General features: G+C 40.8%; 1 protein-coding gene across 2 annotated transcripts in view; it reads left to right on the plus strand.

The window, feature by feature from the left end:
* Window positions 1–26,978, plus strand: part of sdk1a (sidekick cell adhesion molecule 1a) — a 563,685-nt gene extending 536,707 nt beyond the window's left edge. Inside the window, exons 36-45 of one of the 2 annotated variants that reach the window (XM_063012551.1) lie at window positions 4,162–4,277; window positions 5,971–6,157; window positions 7,124–7,261; window positions 9,914–10,075; window positions 13,041–13,166; window positions 14,326–14,490; window positions 18,779–18,916; window positions 19,775–19,895; window positions 21,961–22,090; window positions 24,185–26,978. In XM_063012551.1, the coding sequence (XP_062868621.1) occupies window positions 4,162–4,277; window positions 5,971–6,157; window positions 7,124–7,261; window positions 9,914–10,075; window positions 13,041–13,166; window positions 14,326–14,490; window positions 18,779–18,916; window positions 19,775–19,895; window positions 21,961–22,090; window positions 24,185–24,457 (1,556 nt within the window). In that variant the 3' untranslated portion in view covers window positions 24,458–26,978. The remainder of the gene's footprint in view (window positions 1–4,161; window positions 4,278–5,970; window positions 6,158–7,123; window positions 7,262–9,913; window positions 10,076–13,040; window positions 13,167–14,325; window positions 14,491–18,778; window positions 18,917–19,774; window positions 19,896–21,960; window positions 22,091–24,184) is intronic. The other variant, XM_063012559.1, reaches the window with a different exon arrangement.
* The last annotated feature ends 1,022 nt before the right edge of the window (window positions 26,979–28,000 follow it).

Raw genomic sequence — 28,000 nt, forward strand, 5'->3', positions numbered from 1 at the left:
GTACTGGCCAAAAGATTGCAACAACATTTTGGTCTGGGCTGGCTGTAAGATGAGAAAAGGCCATGGGTGCACTGGTATGTCCCCCCTCAATAGCCTGGTTCTAGTGACGCCTTGCACCGTCTGTATTTGTGAGCCCAGCCCGGGATTTAAACTCCCAGATATCAGGCACTGTTCCCACCAGCATGGCTTTTACCATTATGCCATTTAAGCTCATGTCTAAAAATAGGAACAGAATTTTTGTGAAGGTACCCATTTTACAGAAAGTAATATACTGAATGTCATTTGTAGAAGCGCCCAGGTGGCACAGCAGGATATTCTGCTAGCACACCAGCGCTGAGATTCTGAACACCCCGGTTCAAATCTTGGCTCTGCTAACGGTCGACTGGGCACCATCTAGAAGGCACAATTGGCAGTGCCTGTAGCAGACACAAAATTGGCCACCATGTCTGCTGGGTGGGGTCTTCAAACGCTGTGGTTAGCAGACTAAGGTGTCTGTGCAAAAAGTGGATGAACCTTATGTGCGAATCAGCCGAAGCAGGGGCGTAAAAGAAGGGGTCTACAAGGAATGGGCACGCGTTGGAGGGCAATTGAGCAGCAATATACCCTCCTTGAACGCAATCAGGGATCCACAGCAGCGGAAGACAAATTGACTACACTAAAATTGGGAGAAAAATGGAGAACATGCATAAATAAATAGAATAAATAAAGAGATATCAGAATGTCAATGGTATAACCAACATGACAATAAGGAATCATCAGACCTGTAAGTCAGTGCTTGCTAATGCACCTATCCATTAAACAGTGTCCAAATAAGGCACTCCGGTGGCACAATGGTAAAGCATGCTAGCCCACCAGTGGTGACATCTCAAACTCATGAGTTTAAATCTCATTTCTGCTAATGACCTGTCTGATGCCTACACGGACAGTTAAGAGAGGGAGGCTGTAGAGATTCCTCATAACTGCTGCAATTACGACCTCTGCTGGCTGATAAAGGGTGCCTGCATAAAAGTGAGAAAGGATGGGGATTGGTGTGCGACTTCATATAATGGAGTGGATGTGGACCCCATATAAACTTGTCTCGTGCAGTTGAAAAGAAGCAGTCGGCTACTGCAAATGTCAGTGGGGGTGTGTGTTAGTTGTGGTCCTCCTCAGTCAGGAGAAAATATGATCGGGTAATTAGATAACATTATACTGAAAGGAAAATGGGGGGGATGCAAAAAACACTGTCCAGATAACACACCAGAGTGTGAAAAAAGCAAAACACACATGGCGAGGCCAGGATTTTAAATTCTGCAGACAGAAACAGCACAATGTACAATAGTGGCTGACAGATACACAAATGTGTTATGCAAAACAAGCCTTAATTTAGACAAAATGTGCTTGTTTTTGTGGATATGGACTTCATTTCTCCCTGTGAAAGAATTTAAATAAAAAGAAAAAGTACAAATTATTTTTTTTTTATATAGCTAATCACGTCAGCAGCTTTCTAAGGAAAAACTTTATAGTACGCTGGCATGTTAACTCATGCTCAGTTGCAGATTAGTACTGCCAGGGATGCAGATCTTCACAGAACGCGGAACAGCCTGCGAGATGGATTTGTGCAATGAGTTAAAAAAAAGGCTGGCTAGAGGCTGCTTGTACAATTTCCACTTCTCTTTGACATTACATTGCATTCCTGCAGGCTGGACTTTGCTCGATTACAGAATTTTGCCGAACAGGAGAAAAGCCACTGTGTCTGACAGTTGCAGCTTATTGTTTCTCCATCTGCGTTGACATGTACACACATATACACACATTGTCTTTCAAGCTAATGATCACTACACGTCTCTTCTTTGTCTAAGTGTATAATATCACGCCTTCACAATACTTTACTTTTCAGCTCAAAGTAATGAAGTGGTGGGTTTAAGAGTGCACTTCAAATGCAGCGCAAGTCACCTCGTTGCTAAAAACAAGCAATGTTGAGTGCAATTATCAGCTAAGCAATATCCTATTTTCCTGGCAAACAGCCGAACCCGACCAGCCCTCGGCATCTAATGAGCTGCCAAACAGCGGGACAAGAGCCGCCAACGTCTGATCTTCACTGTGGAAAACGAGACTCTTAATTGCTGCGCTGCGTTTCGGGCTAGGATACACGAAAAGTCACTGTTCAGCAGCAACCCAGGCTGCCAACAACTGGGGTTGAGATCTCCCCTCTCTATCCTCTGCAAGATCAATTGCTTTGAACCCTTTAGTAGGGAAAAAACGTTTTCCATCTGATAACAAGATGCATTAGCCTAACGCTCCTTGGACCCATGTTGAACGCTGCCAAATTGCTATAAATGCAAGGTGTCCTTTTTCTTTTTTATTTCATCCTGTATGTCCTGGTCGACGAAAACCTTCCTGTGCAAACTGGATATTGTTGTCGGTATTTTGGATACTTGGGACCTGGTCCTTATAGTCACTATATGCAATGTGCAGCATTATTGAGAACAGTGGTACAAATTTTGAATCTTTTTTGTCTGGTAGCTCTTCGGGCTGCTTTTGGTCGATTCTTATAAGAGGCTTAATGAAGCAGTAAATATGAATCTGTCATAAGGAGCTCAAGCAGCTGGTGGAGCTGCACAGGGTTATCAGCATCAGGTTATTAACAGCATCATTAGAGAGGGCCAGGCAGGGAGATTACTCCTATCAGCAAGGAAGAGGGACGGCCAAACAAACACACGTATCTTGTAGCGATGTGGGTGGGGGGCATACATTTAGATCTTCCTGGAACCAAATGTTTTAGTGGCTGCATACTGTTTGTGGGGACGTTTAAGTGTTTTAACTACATTAAGTTCAGATACAGGTGCATGGAATTATGTTTTGGGTGGGGGGCTGCCAACTGAAGGTAAAAATGTAAAGCAGTTTGATTTCAATTATGTGCACACACAGACAGTCAGTTCTTGCTCACAGTTTATACAGTCATGTGAAAAAGTTAGGACACCCCATGAGAACCTTTGTCTTTTTGAACATATTTTAACATATGAACATTTAAGCTTCATTTGAACAGTACCGAGAGAGATGGAGCTTATATCATTAAACAAATAAAGTAAAATGTAATGAACAAAAATGGAAATTTATTGTGAGGAAAAAGTTAGGACATCCTATGCCCTATTTCCCCCTATGCCTGAAATAACCTCAATTAGACGTTTCCTATAACCATCTACCAGTCTCTGACATCGACTGGGAGAAAGTTTTTCCCACTCCTCCATGCAGAATTTCTTCAGCTGTGTGAGGTTTGAGGGGTTTCTTGCATGCACAGCCCGTTTCAAATCACCCCACAGCATTTCAATAGGATTGATATCCAGGCTTTGACTCTCTATTTCTTTCTTTTGAGCCATTCCTTGGTGGATTTACTGGAATGTTTGGGGTCGTTGGCATGTTGCATGGTCCACCTCCGCTTCAGCTTCAGTTTTTGGACAGATGGTCTTACATTTTCCTCAAGCATCCTCTGATACAGTGAATAATTCATCATTGCAGCTGATGTGATGCACCGGATTCTAATTTTAGACATTTTATGGGGGTGTCCTAACTTTTTCCTCACAAGAAATTTCCATTTTTGTTCATTACATTTTACAGCTTGTGTTTAAAAGTAATGTTTAACATTTTTGTTGTTTAGTTATATAAGCTCCATCTCTCAATACTGTTCAAATGAAGCTCAAATGTTCGTGTTTAAATATGTTCAAAAAGACAATGGTTCTCATGGGGTGTCCTAACTTTTTCACATGACTGTATAAGCAGGGCTTTTGTGCAAGAAATTAAAACAAACGTTCTGTCACACTTTACATGTTCCCTCTGGTTCTAAATGCCTCAAAAATTTTAATTTCTCAGTCTTTAGTTATTGAATCATGCCTACATTATTGAATTGTTTTCCTAAGTTGAAAGTGCTGGAATGTTAGTATGCCTTGCAGCTATTGCTGCTGATGAGTGCCTTAATCTTCCACCCCTCAGCTTATTTCAATCATAAACAGACATTACTCGTGTTGGTGTGTGGCTAGCATTCAGCTGACAGAGTATTCAGTGTGTGTGAAAAGTGAAAATGCTATTATGAGTTCTATTGCTGCTTGTTTGGACTGAAGCTGTCTGACTAAATCTCGTGATTGTGCGATTGTTTACAATCCTGTATGGTGTTTTTTTTTCCAGCTCCCTCTGTGGCACCACAGAATATCCAGGTCAACACTGTGTCATCCACCCAGCTGGAGGTGCAGTGGGAGCCGCCCCCTGTTGAGACCCAGAACGGCATCATCCAGGGCTATAAGGTCAAAACCTCTCCTCCTCCTTTTCATTCTAATCCAGCCCACTGTCTTTCACTCCTTTCTCACTCGCTTTCAGTTTCCACATCCCTGGGGACTGGGCTTAACTAGAATAAATGCTTTCAGTCTTCAGCATTCTCGTGTAGTTTAATAGATAATGATGTTCGACGGTGTGTTTAAAAGATCAGGCCGTTTGGGTCATGAAATAATTATCTCAGGTCAAGGTTAAGCGGATTTCTGTTAAAATATGCATGACAGAGCTTGAAAAAGAACCCTGCATTAATGGAGCTGAATTGTTCTTTTGCTCTATTACATTTTTATTAAGTATGTGCTCAAAAAATTAAAAAAATTAAATCATAATTTTCCTGCCGTTTGTTTGTAAGCATCTGTTAACTAGAGGTTAAAGTGGCCTGGTTATAAAGCAGTAATGATAGCTTTTTACCTTAAATTACTCCCAGAATTTTCCATTTCTGAGATTTTATAATATTAGAGATACACTATATGGCTACAAGTATTTGGACACCTGACCGTGAGTTTGTTGTACATCCCGTTTCAAAAACAAATAGTATTAAAATAGAGAGACCTCTGTGTGATATTTCCAGCCACTCTTCAACAGCAGCCACTTTTCTGAGAAGGCTTCTCACAACACTTTGAAGAATGTCTGTGGGAATTCAGTGAAAAGGTGATTTGTATGGCTGGGCACTGATGTTGGTCAAGAAAGCCTCAATTGATGTTCCACATCATTCCAAAGGTGCTCAGTGGTGCTGAGATCAGGGCTTTGTACAGGCCACTGAAGTTTCTTTATAGCAAGCATTTCTTCATGTCTTTACAGATCTTGCTTTGAGCACAGGAACACAGTCATGATGGAACAGGAAACAGCCTTCCCTAAACTGTTGCTGCAAAGTTAGAAGCATATAATTTCTGTTATATAATTGGTTTATTAACCTGTTAGCAACTGTTGTGTTATGAGCACTTGTTTGGCAACGTGGTATATTGCGATAGCTTACTACCTCTGAGATCCAGGGTTTAAATCACCAGCTGTGCTATCAGCTGAGTTGGTGTGTACATACAGACATGATTGGCTGTGTCTGGGCGGTGAGGAGGGGGTCTGAGGATGGCCAAGTACCCATGATGGATTGGGGTCTTCTCCAGGGTGTGTTACTGCACTGAGCCCTATGATTCCAGGAAAAAGGCTGTAAGCAATAGGGGTTTCAACCAAATGTTTTTAGAGGTTTTATTTTTGTTAGATGTGTTAAAACAGATGCATTTAAAATGAATATCCAATATGAAAGGGCTGATGCGACTGCAGGTTTTTAAATGAACCAGTCAAGAACACCACCTGACCCTTGTTTAATCAGTTGCATTGGTGTATTTAAATCAACCAGCTTCTGTCTGGTTAATTTAAAAATTTGCAGCCACACCAGTTCTTTGCAGACCTAATTAAAAAGGGGGAATTGGGGGATCTGACCCTCCTAATTAATACTTGGATCTCCCAAAAAGAGGTAAAAGCATTTTTGTCAAAGATAGACTTTTGTCATCTTTTTAAATAGCTTTTCCTAAAACTTTAATAACAATAAGTTGTTGCTTAGCAGCTGCGTTGATTTCTTTTTGGTTGTAGGTATCTGTACATTTGCCACTGCCTAATGTCTCTAGTATCCCCTCTGCTACATCCCTTCTGCTACATCCCTTCTGTCTCTAGATTCACTACTGGGAGACGGACAGCCAGAACGAAACAGAAAAGGTGAAGATACTGTTTCTGCCTGAGACGAATGTGCGACTGAAGAACCTGACTAGCTACACATACTACATGATCAAACTATCTGCGTTTAACGCAGCCGGGGACGGCCCACTCAGTGAGCCCAGGAGGGGGCGCACACTTCAGGCAGGTCAGGCTGTGCTTCATTTCACTCACTTGCTCCATCTTATTATGTCATGTGTCAGCAAAGCCTGTTATCTGCATTTAATAAAATGATGCATTAATCTCAGCTCTGCCATCCGGCAGACAGGGCACCTACACTTGTTCTAGGTGGGTGCTGGACGGGACCTTATAACTGATGCAATTACAACCTCTGCTGACTGACTGATAGTGCCTGCACAGAGACGAGGGATAATGTGTGATCAGGGTGTGGCTCTCTGTGCACAAAGCTGATCTGCAAATGAACTCGTCTCGTGCAGGTGAAAAGATGCAGTAGACTACTGTACATGTCAGAGGGGTGTGTGTCAGACTAGGTTCTCCTCAACCAGGGTAGAGGTCAACATCAGTAGAGAGGAAGCATAATGCATTCGGGTAATTGGATACGACTAGATTGGGAGGAAAATTGGGAAAAATGCAAAAAACTAAATAAATGATGCATTAATTGCCAGGAGCAAAACTGCTACTTTCCCGTGCACTAAAAACACAAACATCTGGTCAAAACCTGGGTTTTTTTCTCCAAAGTGTGGGTTGTTCTGTTAAATCACTCTAAGATTAAGTCCTTTAGCAACACAAATATTGCAAAATAAATCCTATAGTTGGTTGAAATTAAATAGCTTGACCCAGAGCTGTACCTTGTTGACAGCAAGGTGTTCTCTATCCATGAGTCATCCGCACAAACAATTCCAAATGTATTCAAATGGTCTTGATGTGACCTCATTTGCTCTAGCCATGGAAACACAGGCCCTTGTTCTCTTTGACATTTCCCTAAGCAACAGGGAGCACATGCTGAACAGAGCCATTTGCATAGTGGTGGCAAACATAGTAAATTAATTGTACAGAGTGTAAAAACCTGGTTACTTGTACTGTTTTTTTTCAGTCGTTATTATTAGTATTCACGGCACATTTGGCTTTATTTCTCTTTCTGTATTTCTTCTAGCCCCCAGTGCACCTAGTTTTATAAGGTTCTCCGAAATAACCAGCAATACTCTAAACGTGTCATGGGGATTTCCATTGTCTCCAAATGGAGTGGTGGAGGGCTACCGGGTGGTCTACGAGCCCACTGCTCCTATTCAAGGTACGTCTATTCACAGACTCTACAATCACTGTTCTTGTTTTTATTTCTATTTTTGCATATTTTTAATGCTTAATTGAATAATTGTGTCTTTGTATTATACTAAATTTACTTGAAATATCTGTAGCAATTATAATTGTATTAATTAACTGAAAACAGTTTTCAACACCAGCTGCCTTGACTTGAACCCTGCTGAATCAACACCAAAATCTTGAACCCTAATAAGCTGGTGTGGTCAGATTTTAAATGAGCAGTGAACCAAGAAAGTGACCTAAAATACAAAGCAATGTGAAAAACAGATTTCTATAATTAGGAAACATTTGCTGTTTGACAGAACTGCTGACAGAACCAGTTGTTATTGGAAATGATATTGTTGGTTTTGTTTAAATTAGTTTAAATAACATGAGCTTGTGCTTTCTGTTTACTCAGGTTATTCTTTGACAAAAAACTGAGGATCACACTACTTTATTAAACATGCATGTCAGTTGTAGCCTAGTGATTAAGGTACTAGTTCAATTATCAAAAGGTTGCCGGTTCAAGCCCCACCACTGACAGGTTGCCACTGGTGGGCTCTTTGAGCAAGGCCCCTAACCCTCAATTGCTTAGAACCTGTACTGTCACAACTGTAAGTCACTTTGGATAAAAGTGTCTACTAAATGCCGAAAATGTAAATGTGTTTTGGTTTTGCATTATTTAATTAATAAATTAAATCTGATGATCTTAGAAAAATATAATAATAATAATAATAATAGAAATAGGGCACAGTGGCTCAGTGGGTAGCACTGTCACACCAAGAAGGATCTGGGTTTGATTCCCAGGTGGAGCGGTCCGGGTCCTTTCTGTGTGAAGTTTGCATGTTCTCTCCGTGTCTGCGTGGGTTTCTTTCAGGTGCTCCGGTCTCCTCCTACAGTCCAAAGACATGCAGTCAGGTTAATTGGAGTTATTAAAATTGCCCTGTGTGTGTGCGTGTGTGTGTGCGTGCGTGCGTGTGTGTGCGTGTGTGTGTGTGTTTGCACTGTGATGGATCGGTGACCTTTCAGGGTGTTTCCTTTTGCCTACTGAATCATACCTACTGCAACCCTAAATAGGACAAAGCGATGGTAAAACACACAATGAATGAATGAAAAAGGTATAATAATAATAATAATAATGACAGACAGACAGACAGACAGACAGACAGACAGACAGACACTTTATTGATCTTAAAGGAACTTAAAGCCTCAGCATTGTATCAGCATGTTACAACAAAGAATTAACAGTACAGGTACAAAAAAAAACAACAGAACAGCTAGAATGGAATATTTATTGTACTTCACATATAATGCATAACTGTAGCAACCAACACTGCGATAAGACAATATACAATACACACACGTCTCTACAATGTAGTAGTTATAAGCAGTGAATGAATACATGTGCAGAAGGTGAAGTTTCTGTGAAAAGTAAGGCTTAAATAGTAATTAAATTATTAAATAGTAAGGTGGCATGTGACAAATAAAGTGGCATGTGACAGTATTGCACAGTGAGTCAGGCCAATATAGCCATATATACACACAGACATCATTATTATTATTGTTATTAATAATAATACTAAAAATGTGCTTTTTTTTAGTACACAAAAAAAGTGATGGATTTATATGGAACACTTGTCTTGCTCAAAAAAAGCAAAAACATCTGCAGAAGGAATGTGATAGGTGTGACCTTAAAGGGTTAAATGAAATTTTCCTAGTCCCCAAACACACATAGACCTTTGTCGTTTTGTATGTTTTATGTTGATGGTTTTTTATTGCAGTATTAACTACAGTAAGACACTAATAGCATTAATCTCAGTAGGAGTGTACGTCTTTGAATTACTGATTAAAAGCCAAGAAGCCCTCAGAGACCCACATAAATTATCATCAAATCATAACCAGCTTTTGTTTCTGAAACTTATTTCAAAGCCGCTCCTCCATTTCTGATTTTTGCTTTTTTCTTCACTCTGAATCTGAAGCTTTAAATTATGTTAATCGATTTCTCAATGTCAACTTTGATGGCACTGTTTTAATTTCTTTAGGAAATAAGAAGCTTAGTTCAGTCTTAGACTAACTGCTACACTTTTGATGTGTGTAAGTGCATTTTGACATGCCCTTTATGCAATCATATTTAGACATTTTGCCTTGGAATGATTGGCACCCTTGGTAAAAAAAAATGTGATTAGAAAAAGATCATTGCACTTGGGTGGCGCAGCCGTCTTACACTAACCCACTCTACACCATGCAGAGTGTTCGAACTCATGAGCCTGACCTGGCCAGTTGTCCACTCAAATACTTGGAGCTTACCATGGTTCTTTGTGCACAATGTAACTTTGTGTGGGAAACCAGCATTGGCAGGTGATAACAAGTGGCCACAGACTCAAAAAAAAAAAACCTTGTGTATTTTTATACTCACAGATGACAGAAACTGACCATTTATTTAAAGGATTTCTTTTTAATGAATTTACATTAATTAAAGGTTTAATTTCTCATTTTTTTTTATACAGAAAATTGAGCTAATTAACCTGAAAGGTTTTTTACCCCTCTTTATCAAGGGAGGGGGCTAATAATTCTGGATCTAACTGCATTTGTGTGTGTTTTTGTGTGTTTGTGCATTTGTTCGGGTGTTCGCATGTGTGGGAAGGTATAAGCAAGGTGGTGACAGTGGACATTCGGGGAAGCTGGCAGCGCTGGTTGAAGGTACGTGACCTGACGAAGGGAATGACCTACAGCTTCCGCGTGCAGGCCAAAACCATCAGCTACGGCCCAGAGGCTGAGGCCAACATCACAGCAGGTCCTGTGCAAGGTGTGTAAGCCACGAGCAAACAAACAACTCGCCAAGTGTCGGGCTAGTATTAGTAGTGCTTAACACTGAGCATGCTGACAGTGTCATGGCAACAGCAGGGATGAATAAAGCGCTTCATTGAGCATGAATCAGTAAGTAACAGAAGTGTGGGTACATGGGTCAGACACAATGAGGCTGCATTGCATTTTCCGCTTGTCTTTGTTATATACGCCCATTCTTCGTGGAGTTACTTATTAAAGTTTGAGATTTATTTAGAACGACATCAAAACCATAACCAACCTGTCAACATGTTCTTAATCAGGTGCTTTATGCAAGGCTGTAGCCATGCAATGAACATTGGGGGGGACCAAATCTACCTGGGGATCAAATTTCTGCCATTCTAATTGATGGGAACTTTGACGGATCCAAACATTACGCAAAACAAGTGAGTGGAATATGTTTTGCTTATAATTTGTATATGAGTAAATTGGGGGTACATTTTGATCATATCTAAATATTGTGTGGTACGTGCCCCCCACACACCCCATCATCATATATTTTGATTACAGTGTTGGGTTTATGGACCACCAAAGGGGTTGTTACCTGGTCCCTGGGGAGTTCAAGAGTATAATCATAATAATAATTTAGGACGGATGGACTGCCAGCTTGATTGCAAACTGGGGTCAGAGCACGGGGTCAGCCATTCTTTGGCATCCCTGGATTCAAGAGGGTTAAGGGTCTTGCTTAAGGGCCCAACAGTGGCTTCATGACTGAGCCAAAATTCAAACCCATTACCTTCTAACTGATAGCCCAAAGCTTTACCCACTATGCAAATCATAAACACACGCTAGCACACCGAAGCTGGGATCTCAAATACATCGTATCGAATCTCAGCTCTGCCATCCGAATGGGCTGAGCGGCCACATGAACAACGATCGGCCTGTTGTTCACATAGGGGTGGGCCTGTAGTAAGCCAGATAGGGTCTCCTCATAACTGATGCCACTACGGCCTCTGCTGGCTGATTGATGGCGCCTGCACAGGGGCGGAGAAGAAATGCGTTGATCAGGGTGTCTCTCCATACACAGAGCTGATCCGCATTAGCACTCGCCTAGTGCAGATGAAAAAATGCATACAGCTGCTGCCCACGTGTCAAAGGGGGTGTGGATTAGCTTTGTTCTCCTCATTCAGAGCGGGGGTTGGCATTAGTGGAGAGGAAGCATGATGCAATCGGGCAATTGGACATGCTAAAAGTCGGGAGAAAAAAGGGAGAAAATGCAAAAAACAAAAAAATAAAAAAATTTTAAATAAGGAATGCAAGATAAATGTACTCGCCATAAAATACAGAGCGAGTAATTGGTTGAGTATGCCACACCCACTGGTCTTGAGCTCAAACAGACTGACTTTTAATGGTCAGTTAAACTTCTTATAATAATAGATGGACTTACTGCTTCATACTGGCAGCAGTGATTACACTCGCAGTTAAGTGTTTTAAGAGGGACTGCTGACAATATGAGCACTGAAATGAATATTACACGGTAGGGATTTTTGGAAATGAGATACTTTGATGTAAAAGACTTAAGTTTAGAATTGCACAAGCATGAATAGCATCCAACACTTATCACCTGGATTTCTCATGCTTACTTATCTGAGCCTGTCTTGGTGTACAATTTGTGATGCCTTCTTAGCTCTATAAAACCATGTCTAAACCACCTTTGTGCTTTTTTTACTTGACACATTTACAGCATTTAGCAGATGCTCTTATCCAGTTATTTGAAGAATTATTTTTCTCAGTAAACATTTGATTACCCTAGATCAGGGGTGTCAAACTAATTTTCACCGAGGGCCACATCAGCATTATAGTGGCCCTCAAAGGGCCGACTGTAGCGTATCCTGCTGTGATTGTAGTCTGCCTTTTAATTCTTAGACAATTTTTTGTTTTTCATGGAGTCTAAACTCTGTTTGGTGTCAAATACCAAATTTATACAGTATATTTATAATGCATATCTACAGTACATTTATATTGTACTCCTTAACCACAGACATGGCCTCATAACACAAGAGACATACTGTTTTTTCTTCTTAAAGCACAAACTTGTATTCACTTTCCCATCTTTCATTAAATTCCCTCCTGCTTCAGTTTTCTCTTGGAATTATTTGTAAATATTTCTCAACATCACTTGTTGGAAAACTGCCTCAGTTAAACGCTGATGTGGAAACACTGCCATCTAGTGGCGGGATGCTGTCACTTTGCGGGTCACAAAATCAGCATGCATTGTGGGAGATGCAGTTTATGTACGATTTTACAGTGTATTTTAAGACAATCATATGTCTTTTAGGCTCTCGTGGGCCACATAATATGACTGAGCGGGCCGTATTTGGCCTGTGGGCCTTGAGTTTGACACACGTGCCCTAGAGCAAATACACAACAGATAAAGACTTCTTTCACATGATAGTAGTGCCGCTTACCTTGCTGCTGCAAAACCTACTCACCTGCTTGTCTTGGTTCAATCTGTTTGACCCTTGACCTCATTTGCCGCTGACCTTCATGAAGCACCACCACAGACAAATTGTTTCTTTGACATAGACAGAAGTGAAGCGATAGAAGCAAATAAAAGCATGGTAGATAGAAACTGATTCTCACTGTTCCATAAAACCTGGAAGTGTTAAATTCTACCTGACAGAAAAAATAGTAAACTGTGTAATGGCGAGGCCGGGTTTGCACTTTACGGAAAGCTTCTAATCCTGGAATTGCTTGTCTTGCCTGCAGAGCTCTTTAGAATGATTTAATTTCTGCCCAACAGTCGAGGAATGTAGCAGAATCTGTATAACATGCCTATATTTGTGTATATAGTGCCTTGTTTGCCTAAAGGTCACTCTAATAAAAAAATAAAAATGAAAAAAAACATAGGAAATGTTCCAGAAGTATGTGTCTGGCTGTAATTCAGAATTTGATTATTTAACAGTGTGTATTCCCTTTTCTTGCAGGTTCTCCAGGGTCTCCCCTTAAAACGTCAGTCACGAAGTCCGGATCAAGTCTTACTATTGACTGGACACCTGGGGAAGTGGGAGCTAGCCGTGTGACTGGCTATGTCATTGAGGCCCGACCTTCAGGTGTGCAACCATTTGTACTCATTTATGCTTCTTTACAGATTAAAACCTTAGTGCAGCTGTAAAGCATGATGAAGGAGGTATAACAGTTTGGTGTGGGCTTTGCTGCTTTAAAATATGGGAAGCTTGCAGTCATGGTGAGAATAACAAAGACTATATATAGATAACAAAGTCTAAAATTAATTAACATAATCCAATCATGTGGCAGGAATAGAAGCAACTTGGAATTCTGGAATGGTCTAAATCAGCGGTCCCCAACCTTTTTTGCACCACGGACCGGTTTCATATAAAACATAATTTTACAGACCGGCGGGGGCAGGAGGATTTAAAATAGAATAACTACACTGCTCACAAATGAGCTTTTTTCACTGCAGCAAGATGCTGCTTCCACCTGGGGGTGATATGAGACGATAAACACCCGTGTTGGAAATGGAAGCAGTGTTTTCCTTGCTGATGTATCTCTAATTCAGGGGTGGGCAATTACATTTTCCAAGGGGCCACATAAGAAACTGTTACTGTTGTGGAGGGCTGGACCAATAGGGTGAACTTAATTCTGCTTAATTTTAATAAGATTTCTTTTTATTGCCTAATTTTTACAGTTCTGATAAGCTGTTACTGTTAAGAGTAGATGTTACAATCGGAAAATGAAAAGCAGGCAGAGTGCTATTGCTATTTGGATATCACAAAGCTGATCTTAACTGATCCAGTCCTGGATGTGTAAAACTTTATAAAAAGTCACATGGTTTTGCAGTTGGTTTGCAGTTTAGTTAGCGAAGCTTCAAATGTGACGCTCTGCATCGTTCAAGTTCTTGTATTTCTCTGTTTAGTACCGTAACGGTGATTTAAACCCTAGATTTAAATTGTGATCCTTAAACAGCTTTTCATCTGACTTTTAAAGTTCATGTCTTGTTAAAAACTCTATCGTCTCTGTCAGTCGCGCTCAGTTCTGTTCGCCGACACATTACGGTGAAGCTGGATACACTCGTCTCGCACACACGTAAATCGAAACTTGCGGAACCGGTATTGGTCCGTGGCCCGGTGGTTGTGGACCACTGGTCTACATAACCCAACTGGGATCTTATTAGATTTAATCATATAGTGTGTAAACAAGTTTTTCCAGCCTTTAATGACATATCTGTTGGCCTGGGCTTTTTTTCTGCAGATGAGGGATTGTGGGATACCTTTGTAAGGCACCTGCCCCCCTCAAGCACCTCTCACACAGTGAGTCTGGAGCGGCTGCGCCATGGAGTCAGCTACCAGTTCCGAGTCCTGGCTGTCAATGAGTATGGCTACGGTGAGCCAAGTGCGCCCTCTGCTGCCATGTCGGGTACTTACGCTTTTCTTACTCACTACTGTTTAGCTTCTTTTTTGCTAAAGAAATAATTACAATACGACTTTTGGATAGGAATAATTAAAGTCTGATGCTGTGTGAGTAGATCAGACTAACCTTTGGACTCCTTGAGTGGTGCGGATGTTGCTTTGTCGTGTGGACTGTGCCCTGCATTTGGAAAACACTTATCAACAGTGATAAAGCCTGATTGCCTGGTTTTAATGTGCACCGTAGACAGTACAAGTCTGAACTTGCCTAATATGGATTTTAACATTGCTTGGTTATCATATATCACGTAGCAGCAATGACATTCCCATGTGTTGCATTAGTCTCAGACTTTTCTTTTATCAGTATTACAATTTTATAATAACATCCATTAAGATGGCCTAACCAAACCAAGTCCACTATATACAGAAGGCAAAACTGACAACAGTATGTGGACACACCTAATTATTAAGTTCAGGTGTTTCAGCCATACCCATTGCTAGCAGGTGTATCAAATGCAGCATGGCTGTCCTGCTGTGTCCACTGGAACGCCCATAAAGACATGGTTTGTTGAATTTGGTGTTGGAATTTTCGTGGCCTGACCTCATCCCAACTGACCAGCTTTGGGATTAATTGGAACGTCAAAATTCTGGGAGGTCTGTTCATACAGTATAAGTGCCCGACTAAATGAGCACACATTTCCGAAGACACTTTTTTCCCCTAAAGAATGGGCACTGCCCATGATCAGTAAGCTCATGATCAGGTGTCCACATACTTCTGCTTTATCCCAGCTTGACCGTAAGCTAGGGTTAGAGCACAGGGTCAGCCATTGTACGTCATCCCTGAAACCAAGAGGGTAAGGGGTCTTGCTCAAGGGCGCAACAGTGGCTGCATGGCAGAGCCAAGATTCAAACCCTAAACCTTCTAACTGATAGTTCAAATCAAGATAAACGTACACAGAGCGACTAAATAGGCACACATTTCCAAAGACACTTTTGATTAATAAGCTCATGATCAGGTGTCCACAAACTTTTGGTCACATAAGCTAAATGTCTTACAAACATTGAGTACCCTATTTTTTTCGTAACCCACATTTTTTTCAAGACCCAGGCAACAAAAACAATGCATCGAAACCAAACACAATACGAAATACACTGAATTAATAAAAATGGTGACATTCTGGTTCTGCTGTGGTTTACAAGATGTAACATAAAGCCTCCACTATGGTGTTTGTGTCCAAGTTAATTTTGTGTTTATGTGGCTGTTGAAATTCGTTTACTTAATCTTTTTTTTTTTTTCCACAACCCACTTTTTTTTGGCTTGTGACCCACCAAGGGTCAAGGCCCAGCGTTTGAAAAACTGAATCATAACTGGTCAAGGATGCAGAAGCAAATCCTCACATTTAGAGATCTATGACAGGATGTTCAGAGATGCTGACACAGTTAGTTTCTGTATCATTAACAATAAAAAACTTTGAACCCACAATAGTCTTACATTTGGATAAAAGGCAGCTGGATTACGTCTACACTGTATTGTACATGCTACAATCACAGCCTAGTGTAAATTGCAATACACATTCCTGCACCAGCCGAATACCTCATATTCTATTTGCACATCTGATGCAGAAAGCCGTATGGGGAGGGGTCATGATTCTTCAGACTGAACTTTTTATTCTCCAGGCATCAACATCTACCTTTGAGCCTGTGTCACTCCACCTCAATTTCACTGTCACATAGTCAGTCGAACCCTGACAGATGTGTCTTTAGATGGCGGTCATAAAAAAGGACAATCTCTCCTTGGCTTTTACACGAAAAGAGATTCGCACACCAGCTCAAATTCTGCCGTCAATTCCCACAACTAATTTCAGCAGAAAATATGTCAAAATGTCTGCAGAGTTTGAGTTTTATTTGAGCAGTAGTGAAACACACCTTGTAAGATGCAGTGTTTAGGGAGTGTCATGTTATCTGTAGTTTCAGGTTAGATACTAAAGTGGGTGTTATGGTTGTTAACCTTACAGCTTTTTCCTGATTAGAATAAAGCAGTTGCTGAGGATGAAGTAGGAAATGTCTTATCTGTGGGCAAGTGTTCATTAAGTAGGAGCAAAAATAGGTGTAATTCAAATGAAATTCAAAAGTTTTTTATCTTCGACACCCCACTTGGGTTCTTCTGAAAGTTTCTTATTGTCTATCTTCTTATGGAAATTAAATTATTCATTTTTTGAAAGTAAAAAAAATGAGAGGAGAGGCTAGACTTAAATGTGTGCCTAAATGAGTTTAGACTGTTGGAAGTCAGGTATAAAATTAAGGACAGAAAAATGGAACAGCTTGTAGAGTGGGTGCTGCACAGTAACATGGTCCTGGGTTTACATTTACATTTATGGCATTTAGCTGACACATTTATCTAAAGCTAAAACAACACTGCACTGAAAATACAACCAAATTTCATAATCCAAGCACACACCCCACGGAAACTTACAAAACCAAACACCACTCTGGACATTGCCAAACTCTGAAAAATAAACACACATCCAAACCAATAACTGAAAGGATTCTTCAACATTAGAGGAAAATTCCCTGCCCACACACTGCTCTTCACAGATGGCTTCAACACCAAGAACTTCAAATCAGCAGCAATAGTAGCTAACCAGCAACCAGAAAAGGCAGTCCTTCAATCAAACAGCTTGATTTGGAAGCATGTGCTCTAGAAATGACCATAGAACATATTAGGACTCTGGGTTAACAAAGAACCATGATATGTACAGACTTTCAGTTTTGCCTCAACACAATGGAAATGCTATCACTTCACAACCCAATCCTGAATACATTAATGATAAAACACAAAGAACTTAATAATTGCAAACATCATGTTATGCTGGATCCTGGAAATAAGTTACAGAATAAATTGCCTTTATTTGTCATATATACATATACATGTGTACAGTACAGCGAAATTCTTTCTCACATATCCCAGCTTGTTTGGAAGCTTGGGTCAGAGCGCAGGTTCAGCCATCGTACAGCGCCCCTGGAGCAGAGAGGGTTAAGGGCCTTGCTCAAGGGCCCAACAATGGCTGCATGGCAGAGCTGGGATTTGAACTCTCAACCTTTTAGTTGATAGACCAAAGGCCTACCCACTAGGCTACCACTGACCAAAGCAGACCAGATAGCAAAGAAAACCGGACAGAAATACATAAACTGCAAACTTCACCCACTGGATATAAAACTACTCATTACTGCCTATATAAAAACATGTGGCAGAATTAATAGGAAATGCAGACAGAAAACAAGGCTCCACGGCATTCATCTCAAGATCCAAGCTTGACCAAAGCCGCTGCTTAAAAGTGGGCCTAACAGATATATAGACCATATACAGATGCTGCATTGGACTGTCTGAAATGACACATCTACATCTAGTGAAGGAAGGGCTGATCTGGATCTGCGTTCACTGTAAAATAACCATAACAGTCCAACACGTACTCACAAAGTGCGCAAAGTACCACAAAGAACGACGAAAACTAGCGATACAACACACAATGTGTGGAATATTTACCCAAACTAAAGCGGACACTCTTATCAGGTTTCTTAAAAACACAAAACTAATACAAATGTAAATTTTTAGATCCGGTTTAGAAACCAGCATCATGCTTTGGAGTTACTTTGCTGCCTTGGGAAAAGGACAGCTTACAAGCACTGACGGAGCAATTCATTCTTGCTCAAGGGCCCAACAGTGGCTGCATAGCAAAGCCTGGATTTGAACTGACAATCTTCTGATTGTCAGCCCAAAGCTTTATCAGCTAGGCTTATAAACAAATCGGATGGTGTTTGACATTAAACTTAAACTGATGAATCATATGTTACCTGTAACTACCTGTCCTGTCATGAATGTAACCAAAGTGTAAAACATTAAGTTAAAATCCAAATAAACAAACTTACAGTTGTGACTGAATACAATGCAAGTAATTGACTTTTTAGGGCCTTGCTAATGGGCCCAACTGTAGCAAATTGGTAAAAGTGGGGTTTGAACCAGCAAACATGTGATCACTATATTTCAAATAATATTTGCAATAATTTCACTTAAAACAAAATTGGGACTTTTTTGTAAGTCAAACCAACTTGTGAAGTTGTGTGTTACATATCACATCAAATCCAGTTGTGACTTTTTTTAAAATGGTATGTCCCATTACAATCTAAAAAACATTGAACCTTTCTTTAAAGTTTGTTTTGCCTGTGCTTTGTTTCTTTGTCTTTTTTTCATCCTTGCTTGCACTCACATTCTCTCTCTTTGTACCTTTGTGCTCCCACAGCTCAGGTGGACACTCCATTCTATGAAGAGTGGTGGTTTTTGATCATCCTGGCACTGATTGGTCTGATCCTGCTGCTGCTGGTGGTTTTCGTGCTCATCTTGCACGGACAGAACAAGAAGTACAAGAGCTGTGGAACAGGTGTGATGCAGACCGCATTATTTCTAGCACCATTCTCCATTCCCTTTAGTTCACCTCAACTTGGTTAAACCCATATTGAGCTTATAGGACTCTAGCTGCAGATTCAGCTATACTCACTCTCTGTTCTCACACATTGAGCCGCTATACACCGATCAGCCATAACATTAAAACCACCTCCTTGTTTCTACACTCACTGTCCATTTTATCAGCTCCACTTACCATATAGAAGCACTTTGTAGTTCTACAATTACTGACTGTAGTCCATCTGTTTCTCTGCATGCTTTGTTAGCCCCCTTTCACCCTGTTCTTCAATGGTCAGGACCACTACAGAGTAGGTATTATTTAGGTGGTGGATCATTCTCAGCACTGCAGTGACACTGACATGGTGGTGGTGTGTTAGTGTGTGTTGTGCTGGTATGAGTGGTTAAGACAGTTACCACTGTTTTTAAACACCTCACAGTCACTGCTGGACTGAGAATAGTCCACCAACCAAAAATATCCAGCCAACAGCGCCCTGTGGGCAGCGTCCTGTGACCACTGATGAAGGTCTAGAAGATGACCAACTCAAACAGCTGCAATAGATGAGCGATCGTCTCTGACTTTACATCTACAAGGTGAACCAACTAGGGAGGAGTGTCTAATAGAGTGGACAGTGAGTGGACATGGTATGTAAAACCATGTCATTGTCACTGCAGGGCTGAGAATGATCCACCACCTAAATAATACCTGCTCTGTGGTGGTCCTGTGGGGGTCCTGACCATTGAAGAACAGGGTGAAAGGTGTTTAAGATTTTTTTGGCACTAGGTGTTGTATCCTGGTGGTGGTGTTGCCATGATGATGATATGCTAACTCCCTTAGGTATAGCTGTGTCCACGGTGGAGGAGGCGGTCACTCTGGATAATGGTGGCTTCACAGCTCTGGAGCTGAACAGCAGGCCCATTCATGTTAAAAGCTCCTTCCTGAGAAAGAACGGCACCAAGTAGGAACACATTTATAGTCTCTACTGTATATAGAATTTATATTGAATATTCTGGAGTCTTTCAGCCTAATTAATTTACTGTATGTTCCATCTGTAGTTTATATCTGGATATGTCCACTTCATTATTTCACATGTAATATACCTTTTCAGTAAAAAAATATTATTAAATAATTTATTTTGAAAAAATAGGATTCTGGGCTGGTTAGAACAGTTCTAATAAAGATAATTCCATTAAAAAGTAGTTCAATTTGGTTAAAAATTATATGCCTCATATTAACCGGTACACACCAAAGAAGCCAATTTTTATTCATTTCTACAGTTCTTATTCTGCTTTTTAAATCATGACTAGCTGAATATACAGACATAAACCTAATATCACTGGGAAACGAACAATCTATTCTTTCAGGTAATTGTGCCCTAAAGTGTCTATGTAATACGTTTTAAAAGACATAAATGTTCAACATGGTTCTTAAAACAGACTCATATTTTTGTTGTAATAGCTGAAAAGAACATAATAATGCTGTTGGGTTTTTTCTCCCCATAATGATCTAATCATTTTTGCTTTGGGTTATATCCGGCTCTGTGGGAGAGAATATTGACATCATTTGCTATTAGACTTCATAAGAAGCCTGAATAAGATTTTATTTATTTTCTAAAGCATGTATTATGATTTTCATTTTCTTTGCATGTGTACAATGATTCTAAAATTAATATATATTTTTTTTATTATTGTCAGAAGTTTAGTCATTGGTAAAGTTTCAACATTAAACCACTTATGTTCAGGCCTCAACCATGCACCCCTGTGCAGTATAAACATCCTTATTCACATCGCGTCAGTATGCCGTCATTGCTTTGTGATGGTTGGCTGCACAGAAGGGTCAGCCTTCTCCAATGCCCTCTGTCTCGCCCCTGATAATGCAATCCACGTCAAGATGTTGTCAATTCAGCTTACTCTTGGAGTGCCTCCACAAGTCCTGTCATAACACTGCTCCATTTCTGTTCTGGCTATCTTACATGCTCAGTGGGGGCGGCATGGTGGCTAAGTGGGTAGCACTGTCGCCTCACAGCAAGAAGGTCCTGGGTTCGATCCCCAGGTGGGGGCGGTCCGGGGCCTTTCTGTGTGGAGTTTGCATGTTCTCCCCGTGTCTGCGTGGGTTTACTCCGGGTGCTCCGGTTTCCTCCCACAGTCCAAAGACATGTAAGTGAGGTGAATTGGAGATAATAAATTGTCCAAGGCTGTGTTCCATATAACCTTGTGAACTGATGAACCTTGTGTAATGAGTGACTACCGTTCCTGTCATGAATGTAACCAAAGTGTAAAACATGACGTTAAAATCCTAATAAACAAACAAACAACATGCTCAGTGGTCATTATCTTCCTACATGAGATTTAAAGTTTTCTGACGGACTTGCTCTTAAAAGCCTGAATACATCTGCGTCCAGGCTTCACATTCATATGTGGCTACTGGTCAGACCAAAGTTTTCATTAGTTCATTAGTGGCTTGGTGATGGTTTTAATTCACTACTTTTCCCATATTCTTGTCAGTTTGACCATCACGACCATGCCCATTGTCGTTCTTGACCTCACATTCCAGCACATACTGCAGTATTTGATACTTTTTTTTCCAAATATAAGAAGAGCGGCATGGTGGCTAAGTGGGTAGCACTGTCACCTCACAGCAAGAAGGTCCTGGGTTCGATCCCCAGGTGGGGCGGTCTGGGTCCTTTCTGTGTGGAGTTTGCATGTTCTCCCCGTGTCTGCGTGGGTTTACTCCGGGTGCTCCGGTTTCCTTCCACAGTCCAAAGACATGCAAGTGAGGTAAATTGGAGATACAAAATTGTCCATGACTGTGTTCGATATAACCTTGTGTGAACTAATGAATCTTGTGTAATGAGTAACTACCATTCTTGTCATGAATGAAACCAAAGTGTGAAACATGACGTTAAAATCCTAATAAAACAAACAAACCAAATATAAGAAAGGCCTACCTTTAAAAGTGTAATATAAAGTATGTTTTAATTTTGCACTGAATGGTGTACTTCCACTCCATTTCTGTCATTACAGGTCCCCGCCTCGACCCAATCCTGCAGGCCTGCACTACTCAGATGAAGATATCTGCAATACCTACAATGGTGCAGTCTCTACAGAGTCCACAGCTCTTACTGAGAGGCCTGCTGAGCTCTCAGAGTCTGAGGTAAAGTCCTGGTAGAAGCTTAGACTTGCTCGCATACTCTCTAACAATGAAGAACTGAAACTATTTTTTTCTATGAACTCTGAGCTCCCAGTTTATTAAAGAACATGGAGCTACAGTGTAAGTAGTGTTAGTTCAACCTACATTATCCACTAATAAAAAAAAAAAGCACTATTACTAGATCAACACTGATCAGATGTAATGTAGGAGAAGTGCAATTCTCAACACAGCAGTGATGCTGCTATTATAATGTGGCTCTGAGATTGGGCCATCATCTGGCACAGAGTTATTAATTTAAAACGATGGAACCCACTGTGTGTTCTTCTGTATCATACAAAGAATGCAATATAACCTTCAAATAAAAACACAAACAGTGTGTGGTATAGTGGTGCAGCATTCTGGTACACTAGCCCACCACTGTCAAGTCTGGAGTTTCAAAGTTTGAGTATCAGCAGGGCACACCCAATCGATGGTGTCTTATGGAGGTAAGGTCGGTCCAGGATAAGCTTCCTCCCACTGCATGGTCGTCTCCTACCGTCTTGTGAAGGCGCTGACATGAATGGCAGAATAATACGAAGACACTAGTGCGGGCATCTGTACATGTTGAAGCTCTCACAGAGCTCTCCACTGTCGGAGTGTAGGAGGTCAAGTCAAATTTAGACATTGTCTTGAAGCAGCTTTACAGAATCCAGGACCAACAGACCAAAAACCCCTGTTGAGGTGCTGTGTACTAGCCTGTGGCCCTCCTCTGCCAGCAATGGTGTCGTACAACCAGAAGAGGCAATCTGAGTGCACAAGGAAATTAAACATATCCAAACTGGAATGGGGGAAAGGGTGTGGAGAGTTGTGAAATATACAGATATTATTACATATATAAAATATAAAAATATAATTTATTATATTAAATTAATATAATGCAGATAATACACGACTTTAAAAGATCAAATTGCCCATTTCAATTTCCAAAAGAGACTTATTTCATTTGTTAAACAAATTTAACCATAATGGTGAGTAGCACTGTCACCTCACAGCAAAAAGGTCCTGGGTCCGATCCCCAGGTGGGGATACTGTCTGTGTGAAGTTTGCATGTTCTCCTCGTGTCTGCGTGGGTTTCCTCCGGGAGCTCCGGTGTCCTCCCACTGTCCAAAGACATGCGAGTGAGGTGAATTGGAGATACAAAATTGTCCATGACTGTGTTAGACATTAAACTTGTGAACTGATGAATCTTGTGTGACCAGTGCCTACCTGCCCAAGTGTGTAAAACATGACATTAAAATCCTAATAAATGCCCCTCAGGTGGCGCAGCTGTAAAATACGCTAGCACACCAGAGCTGGGATTTCAAATACATCGTATCGAATCTCAGCTCTGCCATCCGGCTGGGCAGCTATATGAACAATGTTTGGCTGTTGTTTATTCAGGGAGGGAGCTGACCTGTGTGTCAGTTCGCTCTCCTCAATCGGGGCAGGGGTAAAAAATTGGACACGCTTAAAAAGGGAGAAAATGCATTTTTTAAAAATCCTAATAAATAAATGAAAAACAACCATAAGGATGCAGGAATTGTGATGTGATTGCTGAAACAGCTTTATGAGCTTATTTAGGTTCCTTTATTTACCATTAAATCTACAATATATTTATCATTCTAAAATTACATTAGATTATTTTATGATGAGTATAATTATGGGTAATGAATTAAGTATCAGGTTTTACTCAAAACGCAGTGTGTGCATTACTCACACACACATAATAAAAACCCATATCATATCAGAAGAAAAGTTACAAGGTTTGGCTCACTGGCTATAAAAGATGTTTAGTAATATCCAAGAGGTGGGAGCGTTTTCCATTAAGAGCTTTAAAAGAGGGTGATTTTAAAATAGGGGGTAGCACTGTCGCCTCAGAGCAAGAAGGTCCTGGGTTCGATTCCCAGGTGGAGCGATCTGGGTCCTTTCTGTGTAGAGTTTGCATGTTCTTTCCATGTTTGCGTGGCTTTCCTCAGGGAGCTCCGGTTTCCTCCTACTAAGCACTATTATTCTGTGTAGATTAACATGTACTACACCTACTGTATGTAGTTACTTCATGTTTCTGCTCTCGTATCGCAGGCCACAGACAGCGAGTGCGAGGAGGAACAGATCAAGCACTCGTTCGTGAACCACTACATGAGCGACCCGTCTTACTTCAACTCGTGGAAACGGCAGCAGAAGGGCCTAAAGCAGACGCTGGCCTGCGCGTACGAGGAGTGCGCCAGTGCGGATGGGGATGGTTACTTTCAGACTGTGATAACTCAGCACAGTGTTGGAGGAGTGTACACACCCACTGGACAGCCCGCACCGGGCTCGCGTACTCCTCTCACAGGCTTCTCGTCTTTTGTGTGATGCTCTGTCTGAGGAGCAGGACCCCTCGGTTACTCCCTCGTTCTGGTAACGGAAGGATTTGGGAAAAGGCACAACATGCGGAAGGACGTTTTAGCTGTACTTTGACTATGAGCACTACAGATAAAAACATTCAGGACTTGAATGTCCTGTCATGGATGTTAACAGGACGGAGAGATTTTTTTAAATACAGATTGTAACTGAAGTGTTGGAAAATGACAGATGGTTACTGTAAACGTTTCTTATTTTGACTGTGAAAAGTTACTGCTTTATCACTTGGAGCTATGGCAGGGCATAGCAGGGAACTCCTGTTCTTAATCTACAGACATAATCGACACTACATTCCCACTCTGACTCTACACAGTGGTACACACAGTGTAAACAAGCATTCCTGTTCCCTTTATAGGGGATCTTGCCTGGAACAAGCATTCTGTAATTACTATAGACCAAACTGTATATACTGTTGTGTCTGAATAATCAGTCATCTTCAGTGTCTCTATATATGTGTGTTCCACTTGTGATCATGAAACTGTGACAGGTGTAAAGAAGACTCCACAATGTTCGTTACCAGTAATCTAGCAGCACCTGTTCACACTTTACACCAGGGTGTAAGATCCACCGTCGGTCGTGCAGTGATTCTTTGTGTTGCATGTCATCCTTACAGTTACTTTTTTTATTAGGCTTAAAAACCACCTCATTACCACCTGAAGAATGTGGTTTCACAGTTACACTTTAAGCATAGACTTCTTACAAAGCATAGTGTGAAATCGGAAGTGTTCTGAAAGGCTGGGTTTGGTCTAGTGCCCTTTCTGTGTCTCAAATTACATCATTTATGTTCTATTCTAAATGACTTATTATTAATTACATAGAAACGCCTAGAGCAGGGGTGCTGAGCTTCAGCTGGTGGGCCTGTGACACAACAGTGACCCACACTTATGTACTTCATGCCAATTATTAATGTACATTAATGTGTACACATTTTATGGATTTATTTTTTCTTTACTTTTTAAAATTGTAAAAAAAAAAATAAAAAAAAGAGGCAACAGTACTTGTTACAGCAACAGCTGTGTTGTTAAAAATATAATAGCACTTGGCGCCCAGGTGGCGCAGCGGGATATTCCGCTAGCACACCAGCACCGAGTTTCTGAACCCCTCAGTTCGAAACTGTGTTGCCATCTGGCGGGCATAATTGGCAGTGCCTGCAGCAGATACCAATTGGCCACTGTATCTGCAGGGTGGGGGCCCAGACTGTTTGTGTGTGGGTGGGTGGGTCTTCATACGCTGTGTAAGGACCCTGATTGGCGGAAGAGACGCCTGTGCAGAGTGCATGGGCGAGAAGAGGAGGGCTGTACACGTGTCGGAAGAGGTGTGTACAGCGACGTGCTCTTCTTGGATGCAATCTGGTATCTCTCAGCAGCAGAAGACAAAAATTGAGTGCGCCAAATCAGGAAAAATATATATAATATATATAATAGCACCTGCCAAGCTGGCTTCATAGAGCACTATACATAATCCAGCACTAATATTCACAACACAAATTTTTATGTAATTTTTAGGTACTAAACGTTTAGTGCCTAAATTTAAATCACAGTTGTATGTTATTGTTGCTTTTTTATGTTATTTATGAATAAGTTTTACATGGACTTGTCAGGTGTGTCAGGATTGTTGGTCATTTAGCAGCAGTTTTGCTTTGCTTTGTTTTATGTTTAACAAACTTTTAATGTACAAATGTTTGTACTATTTAAAAATCTGTTCTGCTTTAGTACATGATTAACTTTTATTACAGTACAGTATGTGATTTGAGACACAGCTACAGTTTTGACATGGCTAATTCAGGTCACAAAATGCTGGAAGATAAAACATACATAAAAATATAACTAGTATTAAAACAGGTTTGTTTGCAGGATTAAGAAACCCAGCTTTTAAATTGTGTGTGATTGGTTAATCACAGTTGCCTTTTGCACATTGAAAAGTTATGATTTTTAGATTGTGAACATCAGGTCTTAACATTTTGGATTTTTTTTATCTGTGTATATCTGAGCACAAAATAAAAACATTTCAATCTTCGGTCAAACGTCAGTGATGCTCTGCAAAGCAACTGGAATACTGACACATTTGAAAAATCCTGCAATGTGATGACTGAAATGAAGTGTCAATTTGTATCTTCAGCACTCTTAAGCCATAAGGTAATAGCTTTCTTTTTCTTCTTTTCTCTGTGTAGTGTTCTGTTTTGATTCACATTTGGTTCTTTGTCTGACTGAATATTTTCTTATTTTTTATTTTATATTCTTGTGATGTGTAAATGTAATTTTTGAAATGTTTTTGTATTCATGTGTTATTCTTTTGAATGTTCTTTTTTACTATTGTGCTGTTGCAGTTCTTGAAGTGGACAAAACAAAGTAATGTTGAAGGTTTTTGATTTCCATATCTCACAGCACGAGTATGTCATTGACATTCATGAAGTAAACACAATTTATCACTGTTTTAGTAAAAGTAAATCTTTTATAATGTAAATGAAATACAACTTTGCAGAACATTATTCTGAACCATGTTTAGACTTAAATACCATGAGCAGTATTATAGTGTTGACCCACTTTTACTGATCTGAAAGTTTGCACTGCTCAGTAAGGGCTTTAGATTTTGGAACTGTGGGCATTCGCATCAGTGCAGCACTTGTGAGGTTGGGCATTGATGTTAAGTAATAAGGCCGGGCTTGGGCCACTCAGGTGGCGCAGCGGTTAAATACGCTAACACACTAGATTTCGAATACATTGTATCGAATCTCAGCTCTGCCATCTGGCTGGCCAGGGCGGCTACATATACAACAATTGGCTGTTGTTCTCAGGGTGGGATAAGCCGGACCAATTACAACCTCTGCTGGCTGATTGATGGCGCCTGTGCAGAGTTGAGTTATAATGCTGATCAGGGTGTGGCTGTCCGTACACAAGGCTGGTCGGCATATGAACTCGCCTCGTGCACATGAAAAGATGTAGTCGGTACTGCACACGTGTTGAAGGGGGTGTGTGTCAGTTGCGAAGCTCCTTAGTCAGCAGTGGAGGGTTGTATCGGTACAGGCAAATCGTTACGCAATCAGGGTAATTGGATACAACTAGATTAGAGTTGAAAATTGGGGGTGAAATTGGAGAAAAAGTAAAAATTAATAAAAAATAAGGCCAGGCTTAGTCAGTGTTCCAGTTTATCCTTAGTGTGTTGTATAAGGTTAAGGTCAGGGCTTTGTACTGGCCAGTAAATTTTCCCACACCAAACACAAACACAACTGCTGGCTGGTTGGTGGCACCGGCACGGTGATGGGGAAGGAGTGCGGTAGGCCTGTGCCGCACTGCGCTCGTCAAGTGTGGGTGATAAGATGTTCGATTGCTGTGCACGTTTCGGAGGGGGTGTGGAGCAGCCTCGTCCTCCCCAATCAGGAGCAGGGACCAGCATTACTGAGAGGATGATTGACGGGTAGAAACTGGATGCGCTAAAGTGGGAGAAAAAGGGGTAAAAAAAAAAAAGTAAATATATTACTTAAACATTATTATTAGT

The sequence above is a fragment of the Trichomycterus rosablanca genome, chromosome 2 (assembly GCF_030014385.1).
Source record: "Trichomycterus rosablanca isolate fTriRos1 chromosome 2, fTriRos1.hap1, whole genome shotgun sequence".
NCBI classification, from domain to species: domain Eukaryota; kingdom Metazoa; phylum Chordata; class Actinopteri; order Siluriformes; family Trichomycteridae; genus Trichomycterus; species Trichomycterus rosablanca.